At 32.8% G+C, this 27,360-nt stretch overlaps 1 protein-coding gene across 2 annotated transcripts; it reads left to right on the top strand.

The window, feature by feature from the left end:
- The first annotated feature begins 1,086 nt into the window (after positions 1-1,086).
- LOC110723780 (septum-promoting GTP-binding protein 1-like) lies at positions 1,087-5,904 on the top strand. Of its 2 annotated transcripts, XR_002511766.1 has the most exons (7): positions 1,087-1,574; positions 1,688-1,808; positions 1,911-2,007; positions 2,125-2,164; positions 3,806-3,889; positions 4,496-4,550; positions 5,518-5,607. XR_002511766.1 is itself a non-coding variant. In XM_021903152.1 (6 exons), exons 1-6 carry the CDS (start codon positions 1,233-1,235, stop codon positions 5,680-5,682), a joined length of 849 nt encoding a protein of 282 aa, XP_021758844.1. In that variant the 5' UTR covers positions 1,088-1,232; the 3' UTR covers positions 5,683-5,904. The 2 variants fall into 2 exon arrangements, 1 of the variants encoding a protein (XP_021758844.1); XM_021903152.1 differs by lacking the exon at positions 4,496-4,550 and having other exon boundaries at positions 1,088-1,574; positions 5,518-5,904.
- The last annotated feature ends 21,456 nt before the right edge of the window (positions 5,905-27,360 follow it).

The following is a 27,360-nucleotide window of genomic DNA, read 5'->3' as shown; positions in this document are numbered from 1 at the left end:
CAGTCTGATCAATTGTTTGTATTGAATTTTTTTTTTTTTTACCCAAAATGATCATTCTTTTAAGGACGAAGGTAGTAAATTTTATCACATCAACATGTATAATGCATGTGTATGTCTTATCCCCAAGCATTAATTAAGACAATAATTAGATACATCTATTTGATTTAATATAACATTTGTTTACTTTACCTATGCTAATACATCAATGCATAGTTAAATATAGTTTAATTACAAGATTCGTCTGATTGAGGATTCAAGATTCAACGATGGCAGATTAGTTAATTTATATATAAGCAAAATCCAAATAATATAAATTAATGGAAGGATTATATACGTAGTATTTGTCTAGTTCCTTAAAAAAATATAATTGTATATTTGTCTAATAATAAGGCTTATTAGAAACCACGATCCATAGTTCCATACTTATTAACTCTACAACAACAAAGCGACAAAATACTAAGACAATTAAGAACAAATCAAGTCACCAACTTTATTTATTTAACATCATTTTTGAATAAAAACTAACTTTATTTATTTTGTGTACAAAATTACAAATAACTTTCTTTATTATTTCAATTATGTTTCCAAAAATGAAATTCTTACGTAGCCTATTTACTATACTACGGTAACAGTTTGCGAAATCTACTAAAGGTCTAAAGATAAAATTCAATTCCAAATATTGTACCACGATTGAATCTTTTTATATAGTAACCATAATACGTCAATCCAATAAAAATCCCGTCAAATTATCATCTATCAAATTTAAATTCAATATATCATAAATCTAATCTCATCAAATATAATCCATATAAACTCTAATTTATAAAATTCAATAAAATGACTAGTATATACTCGTATATCAAGTATCAACGAGATAGACCTGAACCAATCCCGACTTAAAAAAACCTCAACAAGGGTCCATTATGATTATCTTCACCCATCAACAAACTAAATGTAACTAACATCATGAAATATAGGAAGTAGATAATAATTTTCAACGAACATTACCTCCCATCTCGTGGTTGACATAAATACCCCTACTCATCCACCTTCAAAACTCTACTTTAGCCGGCTATTTGGACTCAAAACTTTTTTTTTTTCCCTTTTATAATATAAAAAAAAACCCTCTAAACTAAAATTCAAATTCAATACTCCGTATTTCTTCTTTAACAATGAAAACTTAAAAATCATCTCTTTATTTTCTCTCTCTTCTTCCTCCATTAATACATTTTATGGGACAAACCATAAATGAAGCCACCGGAAAAATGACACAACTTTGCCGGAAAATCGTCCGAGTTAACATTAGATGGCCGGAAATTCTTGACCGAGTTGCCGTTCTCCGGCGATTTTTCCGATTCATTTGGAACAGGATCATTGTTTGTTCTTGTTGTACTAGTAATTTCAAACCGCCGTCAACGGCTAATTACCGACGGCTTGACCGGCCAAACTCGCCGGAAAACGCTGTTGAGTTTGAAGTTGCTGATTTACGAAGTGGGTATGAGAGTGATTCTAATTTGGTTAATCTCAAGATTAGTTTGTTGGGTGATTGCCAAATTGGTAAAACTAGCTTTGTTGTAAGTTTTAATTTTTTGATGATTTTTTTGTTTAATTGATGTGTTAATCTTGAATTAAATGTTGATTGATTGTATTTATTGATTTAAAGTTTTGATTTTTTTGTTGTGGGTAGATTAAATATGTAGGAGATGAACAACAGAGGAAAAGTTTGCAGATGAAAGGGTTGAATTTGATGGATAAAACTTTGGTTGTTAAAGGAGCTCGCATTGCTTTTAGTATATGGGATGTTGCAGGTAATTTAATTTTTTCGGGTTTTATTGTCGCGTTACTAGTTCAAATTACACTATCAACACGACTATTAATTTGCACTGGTATGATAATTTTGTTAATTTCAGGTGATCATGGTTCTTTGGATCATGTACCAATAGCTTGTAAAGATGCAGTTGCAATCTTGTTCATGTTTGATCTTACTAGCAGATGTACTTTGAATAGGTTTGTTTCTACTTGAAACTTTAATTATGCAGATTTTTATGATTGATTAGGTTTTCAAGATGCATTTTTTTATGAGTAAAATTGATTGATTTGTGTTGAAATTTTGTGTATTTGCAGTGTAATTGGATGGTATAATCAAGCAAGAAAGTGGAATAAGGTACTAGATTTAAAACCAGAGCTTTCTTTTTCTTTTAGCTTTTACTTTTCCCCTGAAGTTACATTGCATAATTAGCCACTTAAGAGCTTGAATTTCAAATTATATTATAAAAAAGAAGTTAATAAAAGAAAGTAAACTAATTTGTGCATATTTTACTATATGGGTATATTTGGTCAAGTTATAAATATCTAGTATAGATAATAAAAGCTTATAAAATCAAATCAATCCTAATTTTATTGTACACTTAAGCGTAACCTCTGGTATCATGTGGTACACGTGCATGCCATACGCTAGCTAATGTAATGTTGTCGAAGTATAGATACAAGAAGTTGACTTGGAGACATGTAAATGAACATGGGTATATTACTAATTATGTACTTGTACTTAGTAGATGGGTATGTATATTGTCATAGTTAGTGGAACTCCATGAATGAAAATGAAGCTTAATTAGTAATGGCCATTCATTACTAAGAAAAAGATCTATTTTTGGGGGTTTCTCTCTCTGTTAGGTAGAATTAAGACAAAAGAGAATATAATGTAACACTTGAAATGTCTATTTTAGCTAAGCTATTTAGTCTTCATCATAACGCTACATTGAGAAATGTCTATTTCTTCAACATACTCTTTATCTTAATAATTTTCATTAATTAAACTAGTTGAAAGGTCTTAATTTCAAGTCATTTGATTGACCCACGTTCATTAGTACGAATGTTGTTTGTTCTATTCCAAGAATTTGACGACTTAATTACAGTATTTCATTTCAATCTTTTTCTAAATTGATTTTACTTGGATGGCTTGTGTATATTACTTTTACCCATAACTTTTTCTCCCCTACTATACTTTATCACTTGGGGATAAAAAGCCAAAATGTAAATCAAGCGGTAATTTGGCAAATATAACAACTTTTCATTACTCGTGGGACCCATAAAATTTGATTTTATATTGAAAATGTTATGCTAATTGAGATTTTGTGATAATTTATTTGGAAAATTGTCACTTGATTTACCTATTTTTGTTTGCCAATAGACTCTTGGAGTATTCTCTTTAATTCGAGTGAGGACGTGAAGTTAAATGGTTAACAATTAGGGCCTGTTCACATTTACTTAATTTCAATTCAATTCAGTTCAGTTCAGCTCCAATCAGTTCAGTTCAGTTCAGCTCCAATCATTTCAGTTCAGTTCAGTTCAGCTTTTAATTTCCCTCTCTCATAAAATATTTATTTCAGCTCAATTCAGTTCAGTTCAGTTCAACTCTAATCAGTTCAGTTCAGTAAATGTGAACAGGCCCTTAGTCATTAAGCGGGACAACAATTTATGTGACTGCTTTTAAATTTTATACTTACAAAGTATAACAAAGTGCTTTTTGTGTTTTGCTTTTAGGGGCTTGCCCCTCTCCTTCACCTAATTTTTTTTTTTTTTTATTTTTTTATTTTTTATTTTTTTTTTAATGTCCATTTTCTTTCTTATGGAGTCCATTTTTTTTTTTATTCTATTTTTTTTCCAAGTATGATTATTGCTTAATTATTTATTTATTAGGTATTTAGATAAGGAGTACATTTTATTAAAATTGGCTGCAAAGAACAAAATATGTAAGTGCAACAAATTGATTAATATATGTTCCATGAATCATGAATAATTGCAGACAGCAATTCCAATACTAATTGGCACCAAGTTTGATGATTTTGTTAGACTTCCTCCTGATTTGCAGTGGACTATCGTCACTCAGGTACATTTCTACAAGTATTTTTTACTCACAACAAATAAACATAACTCAAAACTATATAGATCACTCTTTTATCGAACACTTAATATGTCATACGGAGTACAAATTAAATATATTCGTCGTAATGTATGATTTTGGTTGGAGTTTCTTTAGTAAGCTCGGCCTAGTTTCCTTTCCTCATCGATAAAAATAATTGAGGGTAACATGTATGATGTATCAATGTATGAGTGCATCTTCTTGGTGTACGAGTATTTTATAATTAAAGGCCAATTGTTAATTTGAAATGAATGTGACACCCCTGTAAATGGACTTTACCAGGGTGTGAACACCCGTGTAGTATAATTTGGATAGATTTGAAACATCTGGGAAATCTCTTAATACTTTTGTTAGTATTTTCTTTGTATCTTTATGATTTTGTCTTTTTTAGTCTGATGCAAGAAAAAAAAAAACACGTTAATATCCTTTTTTTTTTTTTTTTTTTTTTTACAAAGTTGCTTTACTAGTTGGTTTTGTTTTGATTGCTTTCAGATTTACAGAGTATTGCTTTACTGTATTTGATAATTTGGATTGTTACATGTAGTGATGTAGATTGTATGTGTGACTGTGTAGTGATACGCCTAACACGGTGTTTGTGACTCATTAATCCACATACAAGGGAAGATAGGTAAATTCGTGAGATTTGATTATTGCTTAAGTGTATATGAAATTGTTTGATGATATATTGCTCATTGTGGAGGATTTGGTTCGACGAATATTGTTCAATCATAATTTTTACCATGTATGCACGGATTATGATCCTTTTTACATGTTCTATACAAGGTTGATATCTAGTGTATCAATTGACATTATAATCTACCTTGTGTTTTTGATATGTTATACAGTTAGGGTGATATCTGAATATCTCTAGTGTATCAATTGACATTATAATCTATGTACCATGTGTTTTCGATATGATATGTAGTGTATCAATTGACATTATAATCTACCTTGTGTTTTTGATATGTTATACAAGGGTGATATCTCTAGTGTATCAATTGACATTATAATCTAAGTACCATGTGTTTTCGATATGTTGTACAAGGGTGATTCTAGTGTATCAGTTGACATTATAATCTACCTTGTGTTTTCGATATGATATGTAGTGTATCAATTGACATTATAATCTACCTTGTGTTTTCGATATGTTATACAAGGGTGATATCTCTAGTGTATCAATTGACATTATAATCTAATTAAGTACCATGTGTTTTCGATATGTTATACAAGGGTGATTCTAGTGTATCAATTGACATTATAATCTACCTTGTGTTTTCGATATGTTATACAAGGGTGATATCTCTAGTGTATCAATTGACATTATAATCTACGTACCATGTGTTTTTGATATGTTATACAAGGGTGATATATAGTGTATCAATTGACATTATAATCTACCTTGTGTTTTCGATATGTTATATTGTTATACAAGGGTAATCTCTAGTGTATCAATTGGCATTATAATCTACCTTGTGTTTTCGATATGATCATGTATGTCACTATCTAAAATATGTTTAATCTTAGTAAAACCTTTGATCTCGTGTACACCGGACTAGCTAATAACTTGGTGATTATGGATCTGTTTTTTGATTCAGGCAAGAGCATATGCAAAGGCAATGAACGCGACTCTATTCTTCTCGAGTGCAACTCATAACATAAATGTGAACAAAATCTTCAAGTTCATCATGGCCAAGCTCTTTAACTTGCCTTGGACTGTACAGAGGAATCTCACTATTGGAGAGCCCATTATTGATTTTTAGTGTAAAATTCTGTTTCCTTGTACCTTCTTCCACGTTCTCTGCCCCAGTCGGGGTGTCATCATGTACATATTTTCAAGATAGAATCGTAGATACATGAACGAGGTTTAAAAAAAAAAAAAGCCAGGAAAAAAAGGGGAGAAAAAAGACGCGTAAATGAGAATTTTGAATGTTTTGATCTACTAATTGTGTATGAATATATGATCATTTTGTTTGTACTACAAATCTTATACCAAAATGCATACCTCAAGAGCAAAGTGTATTAGAACAAGAATGAAGTTACAACATCGTCAACATACATGAGAGTGATGAGACTAAGAAATAACCCTTGACCAACAATATTGTTCAAGCTGAGGGAGAAGGTAACCCTTGCTCGACCAATACTATACATACACACACGGCGAAGACTCTAGTTGCAGAGTAAAAGAAAGGTCGGAGTACATTTTAGAGCGAGGTTAGCTAGACCAAAAACTTAGGGTTTCAACGAAAAGAAGAAATACAGGAACCGAAAAAAGGAAGAAAACTAAATCTAACCATATATTTTTTTATTATTTGTTCAAATTCACATAATTAAATATGTAATTTAAACTTTGTGACTTGAACTGCACGGGCACGAAATCTAATATATTAATTTTAAAATGATAAGTAACTCTTATCTTTATTAAACGTAATGTAATTATTACTCCGCAGTTCTTTATTAATAGAATGGTAAATTGATAATCATTCACAGTGTTGGTTTTTGTCATAAATTAAAATTCAACTTATGTGTCTCTTTTTTGAGAAAGTATTTGAAGCTTACTTGTGGAAAATTTTAAGATAGAATAAACCAGCTTTAACAAAGCCAAGAAAACAACTCAATTGTAACGGCTAGGTTCTCAAAGACATTATGTAAAAGTTCTGAAAATTCAAACAAAGCTTATATTTCATCAAGAATATGTAACTACATGCATAAAAATAAAAACTAGACTTAATACTAGAAGATTATTTCTTTCATCAAACCAAATAAAAAAAAAAAGACTGTAAAATAAAACATCCTTAAATATAGAAAATTGTTCATATTCATTGATGAAGCAAGAACTAGGTTGAACCTCTTCTACTTTCATAGAATACTTTCGATAACACCACGTATGTCATCTATGAAATTTTCGTCAATTACTCATGTTCATTGACGATGCAAGGCTTAGCCAGAACCTTTGTTACTCTCTACGGTTCATAGAGGACACCATCATCAGAATAAACTTCAACCTGCACTTGCTTACGCTCTTGTGCAAGAACAAATCTTACGCCTTTAGCATACGCATATCCCATTTGATTACCAGCCCTCAAGATGAGTTTTTGTAAGACACCGGTTTGAGTAACTATATAAGGCAAGAGATGCATTTCAAACAAAGTTGTTTGCATTCCTACAATCTCCACAATTTTCAACTTATTTGGCAAACATCCATTTATTGATGGTTCTACTTTAGCCCAATCTGTTACAGGAGGCACGACATGATTGTAATCCATCTCCATGTCTTCCTGTTCGATAAAATAAATTTAAACAAAGAAATTAAACACCTTATATAAATTATATCAACATAATAAGTATAATTAAATTAAACTGAAAGTCTAACTGGCTAATACAAGAGGGGGGGTGAATTGTATTTGAGGTGAAATCTAAAAACTTTTTGCGGAATTTAACTAAATGAAATAGTGACGAGAGAAGATATAGGCTTTTCTAAATTTCCACTAAGTAATCAAACTCTTTACAAGTGAAGATTCAAACCCGTTAACAAGTTCCACAAATTAGGAACTTGTTCCCAACTCTCACAGAAGACTTCAGCAACGAAGCTTCCTTGACCTCACTTTACAAACTCACAATCCCAACCCCTAAGTACTTGAATACAATCTGTGATTACAAATACCTATTGCACTCAAGAATATATGAAGGAAAATAACTCTCTTTATGTTATTAGATGGCTACTGGAATTTTTATGCTCAAGAGTTATGTTTTTCTGAGATAGTTTGCATGAGTATTTATAGAGAAGGCTTAGTCATTAACCTCCACCATAATCACGTCCACATGTCAACAACCCACTAACAACTTGTGGAGTTATCTTGACAGATTGTGATCATGAAGAGGTTTCCTAGCCTTATCTAATTAAACCACTATCCTAACAACTTGATAACCATTAGCCGTATAAAAGATTTTCTCACAGAAAAACCACTTGCTAACTTTATCAAATATTTATTTAAAAGATTATCAAAAGTTTGTTTAAAAAGATTTTATTTGAAAAGATAAATTTATTATTTATTAAAACAACTAGATAATTATCTTCGATAATTATCTTTATTAAAACTTTTACAAATTATCTTTTCTTTAAGAAATTATCTTTTAAAACTAACTTTTATTCCAGTAGTCTTTAACATAAGTCATTGAGTTCCTTTCCGACTTTATATTATTGAGTGCTCACAATTAAAACTAGAACGTGAGATTTGCACGAGGCTTTTTAAAGAATGCTACTCCGCATCCAAGTTCCTACTCCGGAACGAACTTTGCTTGAACCCTTTATTCACCAAAGACTCAAAACATTCATTAGTCGAGTTTGTCAATTTGTCCATCAAAATCAAAAGGCTCAACAAATTCCCCCTTTTTGATGATGACAAACATTGACAAACTTAAGTAAATAAAATCATCCAGGCATGCAACAGAAATTTAAAGTAAGACATGAAAACAAAAAAAAACAGAGTAATTAAAGAACTTAAAAAAAAGCTAAAAAGTATTTATTTTAAAAAGACTGAGCAAAAGAGAAAAAATTAACAAAGACTTTAAAATCTTAGAAAAAGTTTAAAAACTTAGATTACTAGGACTTTATTAACTTAGAAAAGTTTGTACCTTCGATGTGTGAGTTCCTTGGTAAACACTTTAGCCGCCATGAAGTTTGTCTTTTCCCCCTTTTGGCATTATCAAAAGATTGAAAAAAAACATTTTGCTATACTCCCACTAGACTACGTAGGGAATAGTGAGCTCAAATAATGCAAGGCAAAAATAAGTTAGGTACTAAATCATCAGCAACCTCACACAATCATATGAAAAATACGAGCCAAGTTCCGATTTAGGAAATAGAAGAGGAACATAGAGAATGTAGCAAAGGATAAAGGCGTACAAACCAAAGTTCAGAGAGATTAAACAAGACCAAAATAAAATTGTTCAACATATGAAATTAGAATAAGTGCAATCAAGGATTTAAAAGGCTGCATTGGTAGGATCAAGGGTTGGATTTGTGGGATCAATAGAGTCTTCCTCGACTTCCTCAAAGGCTACTCTGTTGATAGTTTCCAAGATCTCCTTGTTGCCTTCACTAAACTTGCCTTCAGCCTGTGCAAGCTTTGCCTCTACGCCTGCAAATCCGGTTGCTTGAGAATCTGCCAGAGCCTGCACCTGGCCTTTAAGAGAAAGCAGTTCCGAGGCCATTTCCTCCAGTTTCTTGCTCACCAGAGTAGTCAACTTCTCCATATCTGCTTGAACCTGTTGAAAATCATAAACAGACACACGAGTTCCAGAGAAAGCAGCAAAGCCAGTAGGCTGAAATGGAGGAGGAGAAGGTGAATGAGAAGGCTGCCTAGTAGGTGAGACAGGAATAGAAGAGGGTTCAGTGGAAGAGGGAACTTGGGTAGGTTTGAAGGTGGAATCAGATTTGTCTGAGGAGCTGATGGTTTCTACAGTCACAGGGTGTGTAGTAGAAAGGGCAGGCTTGACCACATTCCTCTTACTCCTTCTAAGGCCCCCTGTAAACACAGGAATGACAGGTGGTCCAGCTGTGCTCTCAGAGTCTGTGGTATGTTCCCTCTCACTTTGATCAGTTCCCTGCCCCTCATGTAAGTCAGATTGTCGAGCTTCCCCCTCAGAAACTTCCATATGTTCCCCCTCAGAATCTTCCTGTTTTTCTCCTTGCACATCTCCCTCAAGTATTTTTTCTTTGTTTTTCTCTCCGTTAGAACTTTTTTCTTCTTCCTTATCTCCCTCAGAATCACTGGAGGTGGTAGCACCCTCACTAGCCTCCTCACTACCCTGGTCACTGCTTGCATCACATTCTTCCTTAGCTTCTTTCCCTTTCCCTTTCTTTTTCTCCCCTCCTTTCCGAGGCACAAAACATACTTTGCCATTTGTAAGCCTAAGACTCAGTCTAAGTAATGATTGTTCAGAGAGGATATTATCGGGTTTGAGATATGTTGGGGATTCACATTCAACATCAATACCAAAAGATTTGAACAACACAGTAAGGAAAGAGCCATATGGAATTGTGGTCTTTTGAGCATAAAAATTCAAGTGTTCAATCATTAGAGCAGGGAAATTAATCTGTATTTTGCATGCAAGACAGAATATGAGGGAGGCATCCAAGAGTGATACGGTACTCCGTTTTTGTAAACGGGGTACTATACCCTTCCAGGTGAAGGTAAACAGTAGCTTATGAAGGGGTGTTAGGGCATGATGGTGAGTAGTTTTCACTTTCGGATTTCCTCCAATAAATTGAAGGATTTTGCATTCATCATTATGGCCAATGTTTACAGATTGTTTGTGCTTTAAATAAGAACAATAGCCTTTAACAGGAACTTGAAATAGATTTCCAAGATAATTGGCATCAAACGAAATTGGAATATCATTAACTACGGCCGAGCACACACCATTATCACATTGAAAGGTATTTTTGAACTCATAAATAAATTTAGGATAAACAGGGTAATGAGAACAATTCTGGAACAAGTGAGTCCATTTTTGATAATCAATTAAAGAAGTAAATTCAGTGAACTTACTCGCCACACACCAATCATAGTTGATGTGATATCCGAGAGTGTAATTCCATGATGGGAATTTGGTGGTTGCGCGCCGTTTCCTGTCGCCGCCCTTCACAGCCTTAGCCTTCCTCTTTGGCTGAGCAGATGGATGCACCACCGCAATTGGCACCGGTTGTGGAGACCCCGTGTTTGAGGAGGGTTTGAATGGTGGTGATCGGGTTTTTGGGGTGGTGTTTCGGTTGGTTTTCATGGTGTTGAAGGTAAAATGAAGGGAAGGAGAAGATGAATAGTGTGAATAGGAAGGAGAGAGAGTGAGGCCGGTTATGGGAGTGTATGGGGAATTTAATTGATTTGATAGGTGAAGGTGGAGTGAAAAGAAGAAAAAGAGTTTAATGGGGAGGAGTGAGAAAGAAAAGTGACGGTTTAAACTGTGAGGTAGTGGGGTAGTTTTAGAGGTAGTAGGATTTAATTTGGTGAAATAATTGCACTCATCTAATTCAATGTTGATAAAATAAAATCGTAAGTTAAGAAGTTGATATACATGCTTCTTATCTTACGTAGCAAATAAGATCTTTTTGTATTTTTGAATTCTATGAGGAATAGAAAAATTCATCATGAAAAAATAAGGAAGGAAAAAGATAAGAATAAAAAATAAGATAGAAATAAAAGATAAGAAAGAAAATAACAAGAAGAAAAATAAAAAAAAAACGAAAAAGATAAATGAGAGAAGATTGATTGTAAATTATGATGATAATTTACGTGATCATGATACAGAGAGTAAAGAATGATGAAAAAGGAACTTGAAACAACATGGCTCAATACTTTTAACATATTAAAAGTATGTATAAGTGACTTTTCAATACTTCACAAATCTTTCCCCTGGGTAATTTCAGCTGTGTTATTCACACAAGATTGAGCGTAGCATTGTTAGTTACATCCGATTTTACCTTAGGGGTTCCAAACAAAAATCACTTGAGCCGTAGCATCCCCAATTCCACACGCATCTTTTCAAACTTGTCTCTGCTTAAAGGCTTAGTTAAAATGTCAGCAATTTGAAATTCAGTAGAAATAAAATCTAGCTTAATTAAGCCCTTTTCAACATTATCTTTCAAAAAGTGATGCCTTATATGTATATGCTTAACTTTAGAGTGTTGTACTGGATCTTTAGAAATGCAAATGGCACTTGTGTTATCACAATGAATAGGAACGCACTCTAAAATAATGCCATAGTCACGCAACTGTTGTTTTATCCATAGCAATTGAGAGCAACATGCAGCAGCAGCCACATATTCTGCTTCGGCAGTGGATAGAGCAACAGTGTTTTGTTTCTTGGAACTCCAAGAAACCATGCAAGAGCCTAAGAATTGGACTATACCTGATGTGCTTTTACGATTGACCAAATCTCCTGCATAGTCAGCATCAGCATATCCTTTTAGGTCAAACGAGTCACTTTTTGGATAAAACAGACACAAGTCTTCCGTCCCTTTCAAGTATCGTAGAATTCTTTTGACGGCTGTTAGATGCGATTCCTTTGGATCCGATTGAAATCTAGCACAAAGACCTACACTAAACGAAATGTCAGGTCTGCTGGCAGTTAAATATAACAAGGAACCAATCATACCTCTGTATTTTGTTTGATCCACACGAGTTCCCTTGGGGTCTTGGTCCAACCTTGTGGTTGTTCCCATGGGAGTGTGGTTTATCTTTGTGCTTTCCATACCGTATTTTTTTAATAACTCCTTCACATATTTCTGCTGATGGATCATTATTCCTTCGTTAGTTTGCTTAATTTGGAGCCCAAGGAAGAAGTTGAGTTCCCCCATCATGCTCATCTCAAACTCACTTCCTGCTGATTGTAGCCTTTAACAACTAATCTTGCCTTGTTCCTTACAATTGTGCCATGTTCATCTAGCTTATTCCTGTATACCCATTTGAGACCAATAACCTTTTGATTTGTTGGTTTGGGTTCAAGGTGCCACACTTTGTTTCTTTCGAATTCATTTAATTCCTCTTGCATGGCAACAATCCAATCAGCATCTTCCAAGGCTTCTTTGTGATTTCGAGGTTCCAGTGTTGATAAGAAGGCGTTGAATGCACAGAAGTTTCTCAGTTGGGATCTCGTCTGAGTTCCCTTGCTTAGGTCACTTATAATTTTATCCAGGGGGTGTGACCTTTGATGTTTCCATGGCTTTGGTTGGAATGATTGAGCTGGTATAAAAGTGTTATTTTGAGTTGCTCTTTCTTCCATTTCTTCATGGTGTTCTGCTTCTGCATTTGCTTCGCCTTCTGTATTTTCTGTTTCTTCTGTATTTTGATCAGAGGCTTCAGTATTATTTGGAACTTCAGTAGGTTCCTTATTAGTATTTTCAGTAATTCGAACATGCTGCTTTCTGGGAATTAATTCTTCATCTTGGTCTGTTGAACGAGTGAGACCAATTTCAAAATCTCCATCTTCATATTCCTGTATACAACCATAATTATTAGTTTCATCAAAAATCACATGTATACTTTCTTCTACACACATAGTCCTCTTATTGTAAACTCTATAAGCTTTACTATTAGATGCATATCCTAAAAAGACTGCTTCATCACTCCTTTCATCAAATTTTCCAAGATTTCTTTTATCATTATTGTGAACAAAACATTTGCATCCAAAAGCTCTTAAATGAGCAATATTAGGTTTTCTCCCTTTTAACAGTTCATAAGGTGTCTTGTCCAACATTGGTCTGAGCATGGCTCGGTTGACGATATAGCATGCTGTGTTGACGGCTTCTGCCCAAAAATTTCTTGGAAGCCCACTTGCTATTAGCATTGTTCTTGCCATGTCTTCCAATGTTCGGTTCTTCCTCTCAACCACACCATTTTGTTGTGGTGTTCTTGGCGCTGAGAAATTGTGACTTATTCCCTGTTCTCTGCAAAATTCATCAAACTTGGAATTTTCGAATTCCGTACCATGGTCAGTTCTCATATGAATAAGTTGATTACCTATTGATTTTTGTGTCTTTTTCAAGAAAGTCATAAACATATCAAAAGTTTCATCTTTACTATGTAAGAATATGACCCATGTAAATCTAGAATAATCATCCACAAGAACTAAGACATATCTTTTTCCACTTCTACTTTGAATTCTAACGGGGCCACACAAATCCATATGAATGAGTTCCAATGGTTTTGTGGTGCTTACCATTTTCTTTGATTTAAATGATGATCGAACATGCTTTCCTTTGATGCAGGCTTCACAAATTTTGTCATTTAGGAATTTGATAGAAGGTAATCAGATTACCAAGTCCTTTGACCTTAATTTGTCAAGCAATGAAAGACTAGCATGTCCAAAACGTTTATGCCATAGAAGTGGATCATCCTCAATAACACTTAAACAAGATAGATTGTATTTTGGAACTTTGTTAAGGTCCACGGTATATGTGTTCCCTTTACGAGTTCCTTCCAAAACGATTTTACCAGTGTTATTGTTGATGATTTTGCATTTTTCAGAAGAAAAGCTTACAAAGTTTCCTTTATCACAAAACTGAGAAATACTGAGTAGATTATGCTTCAAACCCTCGACTAAAAATACATTGTCAATTGCATGGGAACTTGACCTTCCTACTTTGCCAACAGCAACAATGTTGCCTTTCTTATTGTCTCCAAAGGTCACTGTTCCCCCTGTATAGGCCGTCAGTGAGAGAAATCTGGATTCATCTCCTGTCATGTGCTTAGAACAACCGCTATCGAGGTACCACTGGTTGTTCCCCCTCACTTCGACCTGCAAAAGAAATTAAGAGTTAGTAGTAGGAACCCTTTCATTCATGGGTTCCTGTGTTGACACATTTAAATCAGATTTCTTCTGCCAAACATAATTCACATTCTTATTGTACAGATTTGCTTTCTTAGTACATTCTTCACTGCGATGTTCCTTTTTACCACAGAAAGAACAAACGGTCTCACTAGGTAAGTTCACATATTTCTTTTTCTTTCCAGTGGACTTCTTCTTATGAACATAGCCTAGACCTTCTGTTCTTTTTGTCTGAGCTTCCTTTACCCACTTGGGAACACCCGTGCTTGCTGTATTTTTACTTTTTCTTGCAATTTCTAGGTCCTTTTCTAGTTTCTCATTTTTATCATTGGTTTCCTTTATCTCTTTCTTAACATGCTCTAGTTCATTATTAAACATGATTAAAGGAACTTCAGTAGACCTGCAAGAATCAATGTTAGTACACAACATTTTATATTGAGTCAATTCAATATTCAGCATGATATTCTCACTCTTGACTCTTTCAAGGGATTCTTTTAGCATAATATTTTTATCTAACAATTCAAAGAATCTGCCTTGAACATCATTTCTTAAGCTATTCAGATACTTAACATGATCTCTACAAATTCCAGTTGCCTTTTCGGCTTGCCTTAGTTTTGCACATAATTCTTTATATTCATCTAAGGTTTCTAACAATAAAGAGATTAATTTATCCTTTGAGAGAGATTTCAAATAATTAGGTTGAATGACTACCTCATCATCATGCTTTGCCATTAGACAGAGATTGGCTACTTCATCGTCTGTGTGTTCCTGTTCCTCTTCTTCGGAACTTGATTCTCCCCACGTGGAAATCATTGCTTTCCTGAAATTTGTTTTAGAAAAGTTAGGCTTGGAATTTCTGCTTTGATCAGCTTCTTTTCCCTTGCCTTTCTCAGATTCCCATAATGGACACTCTTTGATGAAGTGGTTGGTGCTTCCACATTTGTGACAAGAAGACTTGGCTTTGGGTTCCTGATTTCTTTTACTGTATCCTTTCTTCTTGTCTAAAAACTTGTTGTTACGGTAGAATTTTTTCAGCCTTCTCACCAACATTGCAGCTTCTTCTTCATCGATGTCAGACTTCTCTTCGGATTCTTCATTAGCTCTTAATGCTAGCCCTTGACTTTTGACAGTCTCCTGAGTCCGATTGTTCGACTGGATCTCGTGAGTAATGAGGGAACCCGCAAGATGTTCCAGATTGAACTTGGTGAAGTCTTTTGATTCCTGCACCGCTGCAACCTTTGCTCTCCATCTGTCATTGTCTGGAAGACTTCTTAAGACTTTTCTGACCTGCTCATCTATAGGAATTATCTTGCCAAGACACGTTAGTTCGTTAGTAATACCTTTAAATCGAGTAAACATGTCTTTAATGGATTCTTTGTTTCCCATTTCAAAGCGCTCATACTGAGACAAAAGAATGTCTATTTTGGAACGTTTAACATCTGACGTTCCTTCATGTGTAACTTCCAGAAGATCCCAAATTTCCTTTGCGGACTTGCACCCTTTGACACGAGTATGTTCATCGGGTCCAAGTCCCCAAATTAAAAACTTTTTGGCAGTAGCATTCATTTCAAGTTTTTCAAAATCAGTTTTTTCATACTCATCCATAGGTTTAGGGATTACCTCATTATTAGCATTCGTTTTCGTAATTTCGTAATCTCCTACTTGTATAATTCGCCATACCTGATAATTCTCTGCTTGGATAAAGATTTCCATCTTATCCTTCCAATAAGGATAAAATTTGCCGTTGAAGTATGGAGGCCTTTGAATGGATGTACTCCCGAATTCCTTTTCCTCTGTGTAAGCCATTTTCCAGGAACTTACTCAACAGGGTTGCCTGCGTGTTCTGAGTTCCTGCTCTGATACCAACTGAAAGTCTAACTGGCTAATACAAGAGGGGGGGTGAATTGTATTTGAGGTGAAATCTAAAAACTTTTTGCGGAATTTAACTAAATGAAATAGTGACGAGAGAAGATATAGGCTTTTCTAAATTTCCACTAAGTAATCAAACTCTTTACAAGTGAAGATTCAAACCCGTTAACAAGTTCCACAAATTAGGAACTTGTTCCCAACTCTCACAGAAGACTTCAGCAACGAAGCTTCCTTGACCTCACTTTACAAACTCACAATCCCAACCCCTAAGTACTTGAATACAATCTGTGATTACAAATACCTATTGCACTCAAGAATATATGAAGGAAAATAACTCTCTTTATGTTATTAGATGGCTACTGGAATTTTTATGCTCAAGAGTTATGTTTTTCTGAGATAGTTTGCATGAGTATTTATAGAGAAGGCTTAGTCATTAACCTCCACCATAATCACGTCCACATGTCAACAACCCACTAACAACTTGTGGAGTTATCTTGACAGATTGTGATCATGAAGAGGTTTCCTAGCCTTATCTAATTAAACCACTATCCTAACAACTTGATAACCATTAGCCGTATAAAAGATTTTCTCACAGAAAAACCACTTGCTAACTTTATCAAATATTTATTTAAAAGATTATCAAAAGTTTGTTTAAAAAGATTTTATTTGAAAAGATAAATTTATTATTTATTAAAACAACTAGATAATTATCTTCGATAATTATCTTTATTAAAACTTTTACAAATTATCTTTTCTTTAAGAAATTATCTTTTAAAACTAACTTTTATTCCAGTAGTCTTTAACATAAGTCATTGAGTTCCTTTCCGACTTTATATTATTGAGTGCTCACAATTAAAACTAGAACGTGAGATTTGCACGAGGCTTTTTAAAGAATGCTACTCCGCATCCAAGTTCCTACTCCGGAACGAACTTTGCTTGAACCCTTTATTCACCAAAGACTCAAAACATTCATTAGTCGAGTTTGTCAATTTGTCCATCAAAATCAAAAGGCTCAACATAAACCAATTTAATTGTAATAAATCGTACGAAGTATAAGTAATTAATTTTACCAATCCATATGTATAAAAGTAAAATTATATACACGAAATTTTAACAACAATTTTTATAGCACACTGCCATCACAAATTAATATACATAATACAAATCCTTGATAGTTAAGTATTTCTCACATTGAATTAGTTACTAGCATGAATTTTTTTTATGATTAATTTCAATTCAAGAGATAATTTTTTTAATGAGTGTAACGCGATTATTATTTTTAAATAAAGGCTTCGATAATAAATTCATAATTGAGGGTCGGAGAGTTATTGAAAATATATTACATTACCCTGAAAATCTCATGGTCTCCATGCTCGAACCGGACTTCCTCTAGCAAAGGGTAATTATCTAACAGCATACATATTCCACGAAATTCCGATTCATCAAAAGCTGTTTTGATAGTTAAGTTTTTTGCACGGTTTTGTCCAAGAGAGTTTAGTTTCACCCCATCAAAAGAAATCACCTACATGGTAGAAATTAAAATCAAGTTAATTAATTATTACATGAAATTAAATAAAATAAATTATTAGAAGATTTTTTTGAGAGAAATAACTGAATAAAAGATGGTAAAATAATAAAAAAAATATATTATTTTAACAATTAAAAAAAATATTAAAAGTGACAAATGTAAAAAATTTGATGGTTGAAAGATAGGGTGTTGTACCACATGGCATGTACGATGTACAATAACCGTTTGATGATTTTTTTTTTTCCAAGAAATAAACCAGTTGTCATAACAGACCATTATGTTATGACCCATTTCACATTTTACATAAGCATCTAACTCAAACAAATGCATAAAATTATACCTTTACCATACCATTAAACGTGTCACATTAAAATAGAAAAAATCGATTGATATTTCAATTAATTGAATAATAAGTCATGATGAGAACATACACAATTATATCAAATTTGATTAATTATATAAAATAGAGATTAAAATGATCCAACAATAATAATAATAATAATAATAATAAAAAAAAAAAAAATAAATAAACCTTACCTGAACGACGTAACTATCAACAATCAAAGACCTTGCAAAGTAGAGGCTATGAAGAAGATTAGCAATCTTCAAACCATCTTCCAAATCAAACATCTCGACGAGGCCGAAATCTAACTCGGCAGTCTCCAAGTTTTCAGACACGATGACACCAAATTGTACAACTTTGCCATTATACTTGAAATGAGTAAGATTTGGTGCAACAATTGTTAAGCTTAACAAATCAACACATTGGTCCACAACAATCGTCTTAAGAGTGTTGGATTGGATATCATAATGTGTTCCTTGAAAACACTTAGACAAATTTAAATTTTCGAGTGATGGACAACTTTGCAACATTAGCCTAAGCTTTGTTGCGTTTATAATCTCAATCCACGCTAAGAAGATACTTTTTAAGGTTAGACCAATAATCGCGAAATTGTTCATGTCAAATCGACAAGAAGACAATTTTAAGGACTCTAAGAAGGTGTAATGGTAGACATCCTCCGGAAGATCAGACCTTTCAATGAAATCATTGTTTAAAGGGAGTCTGTCTTCCCAACTGGGAGGAGAAAAGTCGAGTTCTAGAGAGTTGGGGTGGCGATAAAGGGCATGCCTTACTAGATTCTCTATATTCAATGGGGAAATATGAGGATCGGAGAAAGTAAGGCTAAAAGATGAGATATATGGTGCATTAGCAAACCACTTATACCCAACTTTTATTAGATAATATAGTTGGTAAAATTTGTTAACATGCCTTACTTGTTCGATATTTGGGTGTTGTTCATCAATTCCCGTGAGAGGGGTGAGGAAAAGGCGGTCGTTTAACTCAACATTAGGCCGGGAAAGCCATAACCTCCTCCATGGCTTTGCCAAGACGCTTGTCCTAGCAGCCTCTTTGACGGGAATTAGGGAAAGAATGGTGAAGAGTATTGCCTCTGGGAGAAACGTGAGACGATCTTGAAAGGGGGCCATTTTCAAGGCGAGAATAAAACTAAAGATTGGAGAAGAATCGGAATTTGGGAGAAGGGAGAAGAGATAGGGATAGAATGAATGCTTTTAGTGTAGGAAAAAGGAGGCTTTTAGGTGCAATTTATAGGAAGGAAAATGTATGTAGTTTTTGCATGAGATATCAAAATATCATATCCTTGATATTGGCGTTGTTTCACAAAAATGAGAATGATACAATAATGATTCGTTAACAAACACAAAAAGGAATGTTGATGTCCAAATCTTTTACTATTTTTGATTGTATTATTGGATGAATGTATGCACTGAATATAGAGCGCTTCACACTATCACTAATGGAAATAGCGTGGATATATTAGACCTAGGAATAATTGGCGTATTAGATTCATAATTTTGAAGAATCATGTCAATGATTTCATTGAAACATAATTATTATTAACCTTACTAATGATTCTTTCCGTGATGGATTGATATCGATTAATTTAATTAGGTTAATGGGCTTGTCAATCCATAGCAAAAAAAATTTAAAAAATTAAAAATAATAATAACTAAGTGATTGAAATTTTGACAAACTTTACTAAGTTAAAACTCAGTTGTAATGACTTATAAGAAGTTTGCTCTCAAAAAAAAAAAAAAAAAAAAGGAAAAAAAAAAGAAATTTATAATTTTTTAAATTACTGGACTTTTAGGGTCGGTTCACATTTACTGAACTGAACTGAACTGAACTGAATTGAACTAAACTGAATTGAGCTAAAATGAATATCTTATGAGAGAAAGAAATTAGGAGCTGAACTGAACTAATTGAAGCTGAATTGAACTGAAATTAAGCTGAAGTGAACATGCTTAGAAGTTAACATTCAATTTAAATTTATGAAACGAATTTATGAAATTGAAGTTAAGTCTTAAATTTGACAAACTTTTAGAAGTCACGATTTAATTAGAATGAATCTAAATCATCATAAAAATTAAGATATGATTTTAATGAACTTTTAGAATTTAAGATTTAATTTTCACAAAGTTATGATTCAATATTAACGAACTTATGAAAACTTTTGTAAGATTTGATTTTAACGAGCTTGTAGAAGTTGAGATTTAAGTTAAACGAACTTTTAAAAGTTAAGATTATATTCATTATTAACGAACTCATTAAAATTGTTAATAAGATTTCACTTTAACGAACTTTTAATAACTGATTTTAAGATTTAATTTTAACGAATTTTTAGAAGTTGAGATTTAGTTTTAACGAATCTTTAAAAGCTTACTATATACGTTAAAATTAATCGTTGCTACATTAATTACCTAAAATACAAAATTTATGTTTGCCGTAAATCTATATATGTTAAACGAACATGTTTTTCCATTATTATATTCTAAGTGATAATTAGATTTTTAGTAATTTTATGAAAATCTAACATGCTATACCTATCTAGGAAGTTGAATCCCTCCATCTTTTTCATTCTATGGTTACATTTTGACTTTGGTTTAAAAATTTGAAAATAAATATATATTATATAAAAATCAAAACCTCCTACTTTATGTGGGATGTTATTAGAACAATTCATCTTGTAACGAATTTCCAAAATATCATTCTGTAGTATTTTTAATCAAATTTGTTGAATATATACGTGCTCAAAGACATGTGTTGGAGACTACACGTGAAAATCAAAGTGTAACCATAGAACAGAGACGAAATAATTTATATACTTTCGCATAAGAAAAAGTACTTTTTTGGGGGAAATCAGAGTAAATAGCTCAATAATTGAGTGGGAATCATTGAGGATTTTCTGAAGTCAAGATTTCGTATGAAGTTGGATAAAATCTTATAAGGAAAGATCCAGTTAATTTTGAGGCTATGATAAGAATAAAAGTAATGTAAAACAATGATATGACTGATGTAAAATTGTTCAAGTGGCTTGGGTTTGTTTATATTTACTGAATTGAGCTGAAATGAATATTTTATGAGAGAAGGAAATTAGGAGATGAACTGAACTGATCGGAGCTGAACTGAAATGAACTGATTGGAGCTGAGTTGAACTGAACTGAAATTAAGCTGAAGTGAACAGACGCTTAATTTCTAGTGGTTAACTATCTGGGTGGATTAAAATTTTCGTATCATGTACCTCATTAGTCAAATAATCTCATTTTTTAAAAAAAATAAAATAAAAAAAATTAAATGAAGCCCTTAAGTGTGATCAATAATCCTTTTACAAATTATGTGGTTTCAAAAACAGAATGCTTAGTAATTTATATATATGATAAGATTTATGTGGGTCTATTTATGTATGTTCATTTCATGTATACTACTAATGCAACAACGTTTCTCACTACTAATGAGTTTCTCACTAGTCACAACTCTGGTGGCTACCTAATGAGTTTCTCACTAGTCACTACTAATGTAACAACGTTTCTCACTACTAATGTAACAACTCAAGTACACAACATATGTTATGTGTCACTTTATAGTTTATAGATAGACCCGGCCTATTAAAAATGCTCTCCTAATTAGATAAACTTAAATTGACTGAATTATGGTACTGCCACTTTTATTATCATAACAAACGAACATTGTGTAAATTGTGGTTACATATCATGTACAAGGATTATATCCCAAATTTGCATTGTTAGTGATTAGTAGTTAAGGAAGGAGAAGAAGACAAAGAAAGGGTTAGAGGAGGAGGCTTGACTGCTTGAGTGGTGTGTTAAAGGAGAGAGAAATCTAGAGGTAGGAAAACGTGAACAAGTGTGGAGGACATGAAAACCTAGTAGAAAAAATGTGCAGTTTTTTTTTTTTTTTTTTTTTTTTTTTTTTTTTTTTTTTTTTTAAGTATGGCCCACCCGGTTCATCAGAACTTCAATAAGTTTTAACTACATCTGCCCATTCACATTTGATAATGTATAATACAAAACTAAAACTTTAAGAAAAATGTTAACAACATATTTTGATAAGGAAATTGTTGACGGCCAACGATCCATGAATTAAGGCAATGATTTAATTAACTTTGAGAATTCGAACAAGGCCTTTTCAAGTTCAGTTGACAAACTTGTACGCAGCACATATTTGCAGGATGAAGTTAATTAAGATCCTAGAATGATTAACATTCTGTGATAATTCTCTTTACCATTAAGGACTCAAGATGTTGAGAGGAAACACCAATCAACAACATTAGCAACAACATCAACAATAAACTTTAGCGGCTTAGCCTCATAATGATTTGGGATTGACTAACATAAATCATCATAAAAAGCCGTTTGCAAAAAAAAAAAAAATGAAACATAAAGCCACAATAATATTATTGATTAAACTGAAAAAGTACTAGTACATAAAAATTAAATTTGACAAAGTCTCCAAAATGAGTTTTAAGAGGATACTACTACCGAGTGTATAATTACTCGGGACATTAAGGTACTAATAACATTACTACTACGAAGTTCTCGGAGTTCATAATAACTTGAACCATTTTCGACGATTTCACGCAGGTTATTGATGGAGCAAGAATCAGGTTGTTTGAACATCTTCTTTCACTGGCGTCCCTTCGTAGACGACACCATCTTGTAAGATAACTTGTACCTTAAATTTTATTTTCCTTACCGCGCAAACATCTTTTACGCGGATGGCAAAATCCTCTCCTTCTTGATTAGCAGCCCTTAAGATGATTTTTCGTAACGCAGCTGGACCTGCATATTGAATAAAATAAATCAACAGATTACGTTCATTTGGTGTTCCTTGAAACCCTATAAACTCCACAACTTTCAACGTCTTTGGTACACATCCTTGCGCCTTTGGTTTCACTCTTTGCCAATATGTTGAAGGGCTCGTAGGCGCGTAGTAGCCACGTTCCGCCATGTCTTCCTGCTCCACAAAATTAATTTAAACCATCAACTTAAATTCTTGATTTTATTAAGAGTAAATTATATTATATTCAAATATACTACCTCTGTTAATTTTTATGTGTAACTTTGGGGTATTATTTGTGAGATATAAAATACTTCAAAATTGCACATAAAAATTAACGGAGGTAGTATATGTGACTATTATTTTTAAATAAATGAAGTCTTCGACAATTGACTAATGGATGCAGAGGTGAAGTAACATTACCTCGAAAATGATATGTTCTCCATGCTCGAACCTGACTTCCTCCAGCAGAGGGGATATATCTAACATCATACGTATACCCTCAAATTCCAATTCATGAAAAGCAGTTTTAATTATCAGATTTTTCACTTGGTATTCCCCCGGGTTTGCATTTGCAAGAGGAAGTACCTTCATGGTAGAATTTAACATAAAGTTAATTACTCTGCATTTATAACATGGAAAAGAAACAACTAACTGAATAAAATTTGACAAAAATAAAAATAAAATAAAATAAAATCAAAAAATCAAAAAATCAAAAATCAAAGTAGCGAAAGTAAAGTAAAATACACAAGTTATAAGATGATGTTACTCCCTTCATCACATAATATACGGAGTACTGTCTTTGTCTTTTATTTTTTTATTTATGATAATTTCCCAATTACTACCGCAAGTTAATACCACTTTGTAAATTATTACCGCAAATTAAAAAAGTTGTGAATTACTACCGCAAGTTAATACCACTTTGTAAATTACTACCGCAAAAAATTTTAAGATGTTGCGATTACTACCAATAACCCCATTAAACCCAACTATGTTGAAATGAAATTTGTTTTTTATGGGGGCATTTTCGTGAATAAATCAACAACTTTTTCAATATTGTAGGCTCCACAATTGAATAAAGTTAAAAAAATTGTTGATTTATTCAAAAAATGTCCCCATGAGAAACGAATTCTTTTCACACCCTGAGAAATTGGGGCAATCCTCCAACAATTCATTTCACATTTTAGGTGTATCATGCTCACAAAAATGCAAAAAAGCATACTTTAAAAAACCAATGAGATTTTAATCAAAATTAAACACATGACATATGCAACTATAAATTTTTTTTAGGCTAATTTAATTTTCTACGACAACTGTCATTATTCCAGTTGTCACCTTGGTGGTACAATACTCTCACAATTCACAAAAGGAAAAAAAAATAAACAATTGTATCACACCAATTGGCAATAAAACCTCTCACAAAAGGGGGAAAACAAGAAGGTTTTCAATCGGAATTGTTTAAAAATAATAATTATTATATTTTCTTTTTTTCTAATAATTAAATGAAGGTGAAGTGAGTAACAAATGATCAAAAATAAATTTAAGAAGAGAAATAAAAACAATACTTATACCTGCAAGACGTAACTATCAACAATGAACGTCCTTGCGATGCTGATCCAGGAAAGTGGACGGGCTATCTCGTCACCATGTTCATCATCAAACTTTCCGACGAAGCCGAAATCGAATTCGGCCATCTCAAATTTCCTGGATATGAAGATATAAAATTGTACAACTTCACCACAATACTTGAAATGAACAAGATTAGGCGCAAGAATTGTGAAGCTTAACGAATCAACACATTTGTCAACAACTAACGTCTTCAATGTGTCGGATTGAATCACATAATTTGTTGCACCAAAACACTTTGACAAACATAAATATTCGAGTTTCGGACAACTTGGACTCGATGTCCTAATAGCCCATAATTCTTGTAATCTAACGCACGCCAAAGTGACACTTTTTAAGTTTTGACCGATATTCGTGAAATCGTCGTCTATAACAATTCCGCATGATACCAATTTTTAGGACTCTAAGAGTGTGTAATTATACACAAAGTTTGGAAGATCAAACCTTTCAGTTTCAAAACTCGGACACGAAAAATCCAGTTCTAGAGACTTGGTGTTACGGTCAAGGGCAAGCCTTATGAGTTCCACAATTTTAACTTGCCAATTTTGAGGGTTTGAGAAAGTAAGGCTAAAAGATGAGATAGGAGATTTTTTACCTAATAGCCGCTTTAACCCGAATTCTAAGCAATGAAACTCTTGGTTGGATTTGAGGTTTTGCATTTCAAGTTCGAAATTTAGGTGTTGTGGATCAATATTTGTGAGAGGGGTGGCGAAAAGGCACTCGTTTATTTCGACATCAAGATGGGAACGCCATTGTCGCCACAAGTACTGCCACTTCTTTGCTAAGATGCTTGTCCTAACGGCTTCTTTGATGGGAAGAAGTGAAATAATGGTGATGAGAATTGCCTCTGGGAGTAAAGAGATTCGGTTTTAAAAGGGGGCCATTTTCAATTCTGGAAGATGAAAAAAAATCGATTAGAGAAGAATCGGAAGTAGGGAGGAGAAGGGAGAAGGGAGAAAACTAAAAATTAGAGAGGAATCGCGATTGGGGAGAATAAGGGAGAAAGGAGAAAACTAGAGACTAGAGAGGAATCGCAATTGGGTAGAAGAAAGAAGAAAAAGAGAGGGGTAATAGAATGCCTTTGGTGCAGGAAAATGGGAGGATTGTAGGAGCAATTTATAAGAAGCAAAATGTAGCTTTTACATGTAATATTGAAATATCATACTCACTCCGTGTTTTAATAAGTGTTACAGTTTGACCAAACATGCATGTCGAGACACGACTTTGACCATTTATAAATCTAATTATATGTTAGTAAAATTATATGAAATTTGATATTGAAAATATATATTATAATAAATACAACAATGGATTATACAATAACATTTGTTTTTATATATTAGAAAATTAATCAAGTCAAAGTATCCTTTATAGAGCAATTTCCTGTTTTCCATATTAAAAAATAAAATTTGTTTCTCATGGGGGCATTTTGTGAATAAATCAACAACTTTTTCATTATTGTGGGCTCCACAATTAAATAATGTTGTTGGTTTATTTACAAAAATGCTATGTGAGAAACAAATTTTTTTCTCATTATGAGAATCCGGGGCACCCACTTCTTTATATTGGCGATGTTTCAAAACCATAAGAGAGTAATAAAGCCATGGTTCATTTGCAAGTAATTTTAAAATATCATATTCTTGAATCTTGATTCTTGATTTTTAAATATCTTAATCTTTTTGCTTATGTTTTTGGATGCTATTGGATTGAATATATGAATGTATGCACTGAATACAGACACTTTCATTATATAGTAATTAATCGCATAGATAAGAGCTTAGTATTATTGGAGATTTATAATGTAACTAATAATGACTATGAATTTTTTTCATTTTTTTAAAAAAAAAAAAAAACAGTAATGACTATGAATCTATGATTTCATTGATTCATAAAAATAATTAACCATTATTATTATTATTTCTTTCCATTATGATTTGATGACGATTTTTGTAGGTTAATGGGCTTGGCATGCAGTTAATTATCCATTGCCAAAAAAAAATTAAAAAATAAATAAAATTCTGACCGAACAAACAAAAGAAGGGCTTGTTCTCTTCAGTTTATTTTCAGTTCAGTTCAGTTTAGCTCCAATCAAATCAATTCAGTTCAGTTCTTAATTTTCTTTTCTCATAAAATATTCAGTTCAGTTCAGATCTAATTAGTTCAGATCAACTCATCAGTTTAGTAAATCAAAACAAACCGCCCAAAGTTAAGATTAATTTTACCAAAGTAAAGAATAAATTTTCAACAACCCATATAAAGTTACTCCATATTTTAAATAAACTTTCAAGGATTTTTTGTCAGAAAAATACCTTTTAAAAGTTACTCTCTCCGTTTCTAAGGTTAGTCCCATATAATATTTTGGGCGTTTCAAAATGATCTACTCATATTGAATCTATTTTTTTTCCTAATTCGAACTTATAATTTCTTATCTTGTTAGTGGATTGATGACATGGCAGTAATTAAATATTCTGATTGGTCATCAATCTCAATAGTGGATTGATGACATGACACTTGATTGATATTCCTCACGTTAAAGAAGCATTGTAATTGATGCTTTCCAAAGAAAAAAAAATATAACATTTAATAAGATAAAACTAGTTAAGCAGTTTTTGTACTAAAATGTAAGATTCCAAATATTATTCATTCTCTTATTTTTTTTGTGATTAATTCTTTATGGGATTAACAAAGTGAAACGGAGGGAGTACTTTTTTGTGAGAAACTAACTAATAAAATAATATTGTAAGAAACTATCTATTAAAATAAAATTGTTGTAAGAAACTACCTATTAAAACAAATAGTGTTGTAAAAATTATTATTCGTCGGATTTTCTTCTTTGACTAATTTTTCCGGCATTTACCACCCTCGGTCGGTGCCCAATTCGGTGAATTAATAAAATTTAATATTTTTTAATCTCCCCATCCAATTCATCATTGC

The sequence above is a fragment of the Chenopodium quinoa genome, unplaced genomic scaffold (assembly GCF_001683475.1).
Source record: "Chenopodium quinoa cultivar QQ74 unplaced genomic scaffold, ASM168347v1, whole genome shotgun sequence".
NCBI classification, from domain to species: Eukaryota; Viridiplantae; Streptophyta; class Magnoliopsida; order Caryophyllales; family Amaranthaceae; genus Chenopodium; species Chenopodium quinoa.
The sequence above is the reverse complement of the archived record's forward strand: the minus strand, read 5'-3'. Positions and strand labels throughout refer to the sequence as shown.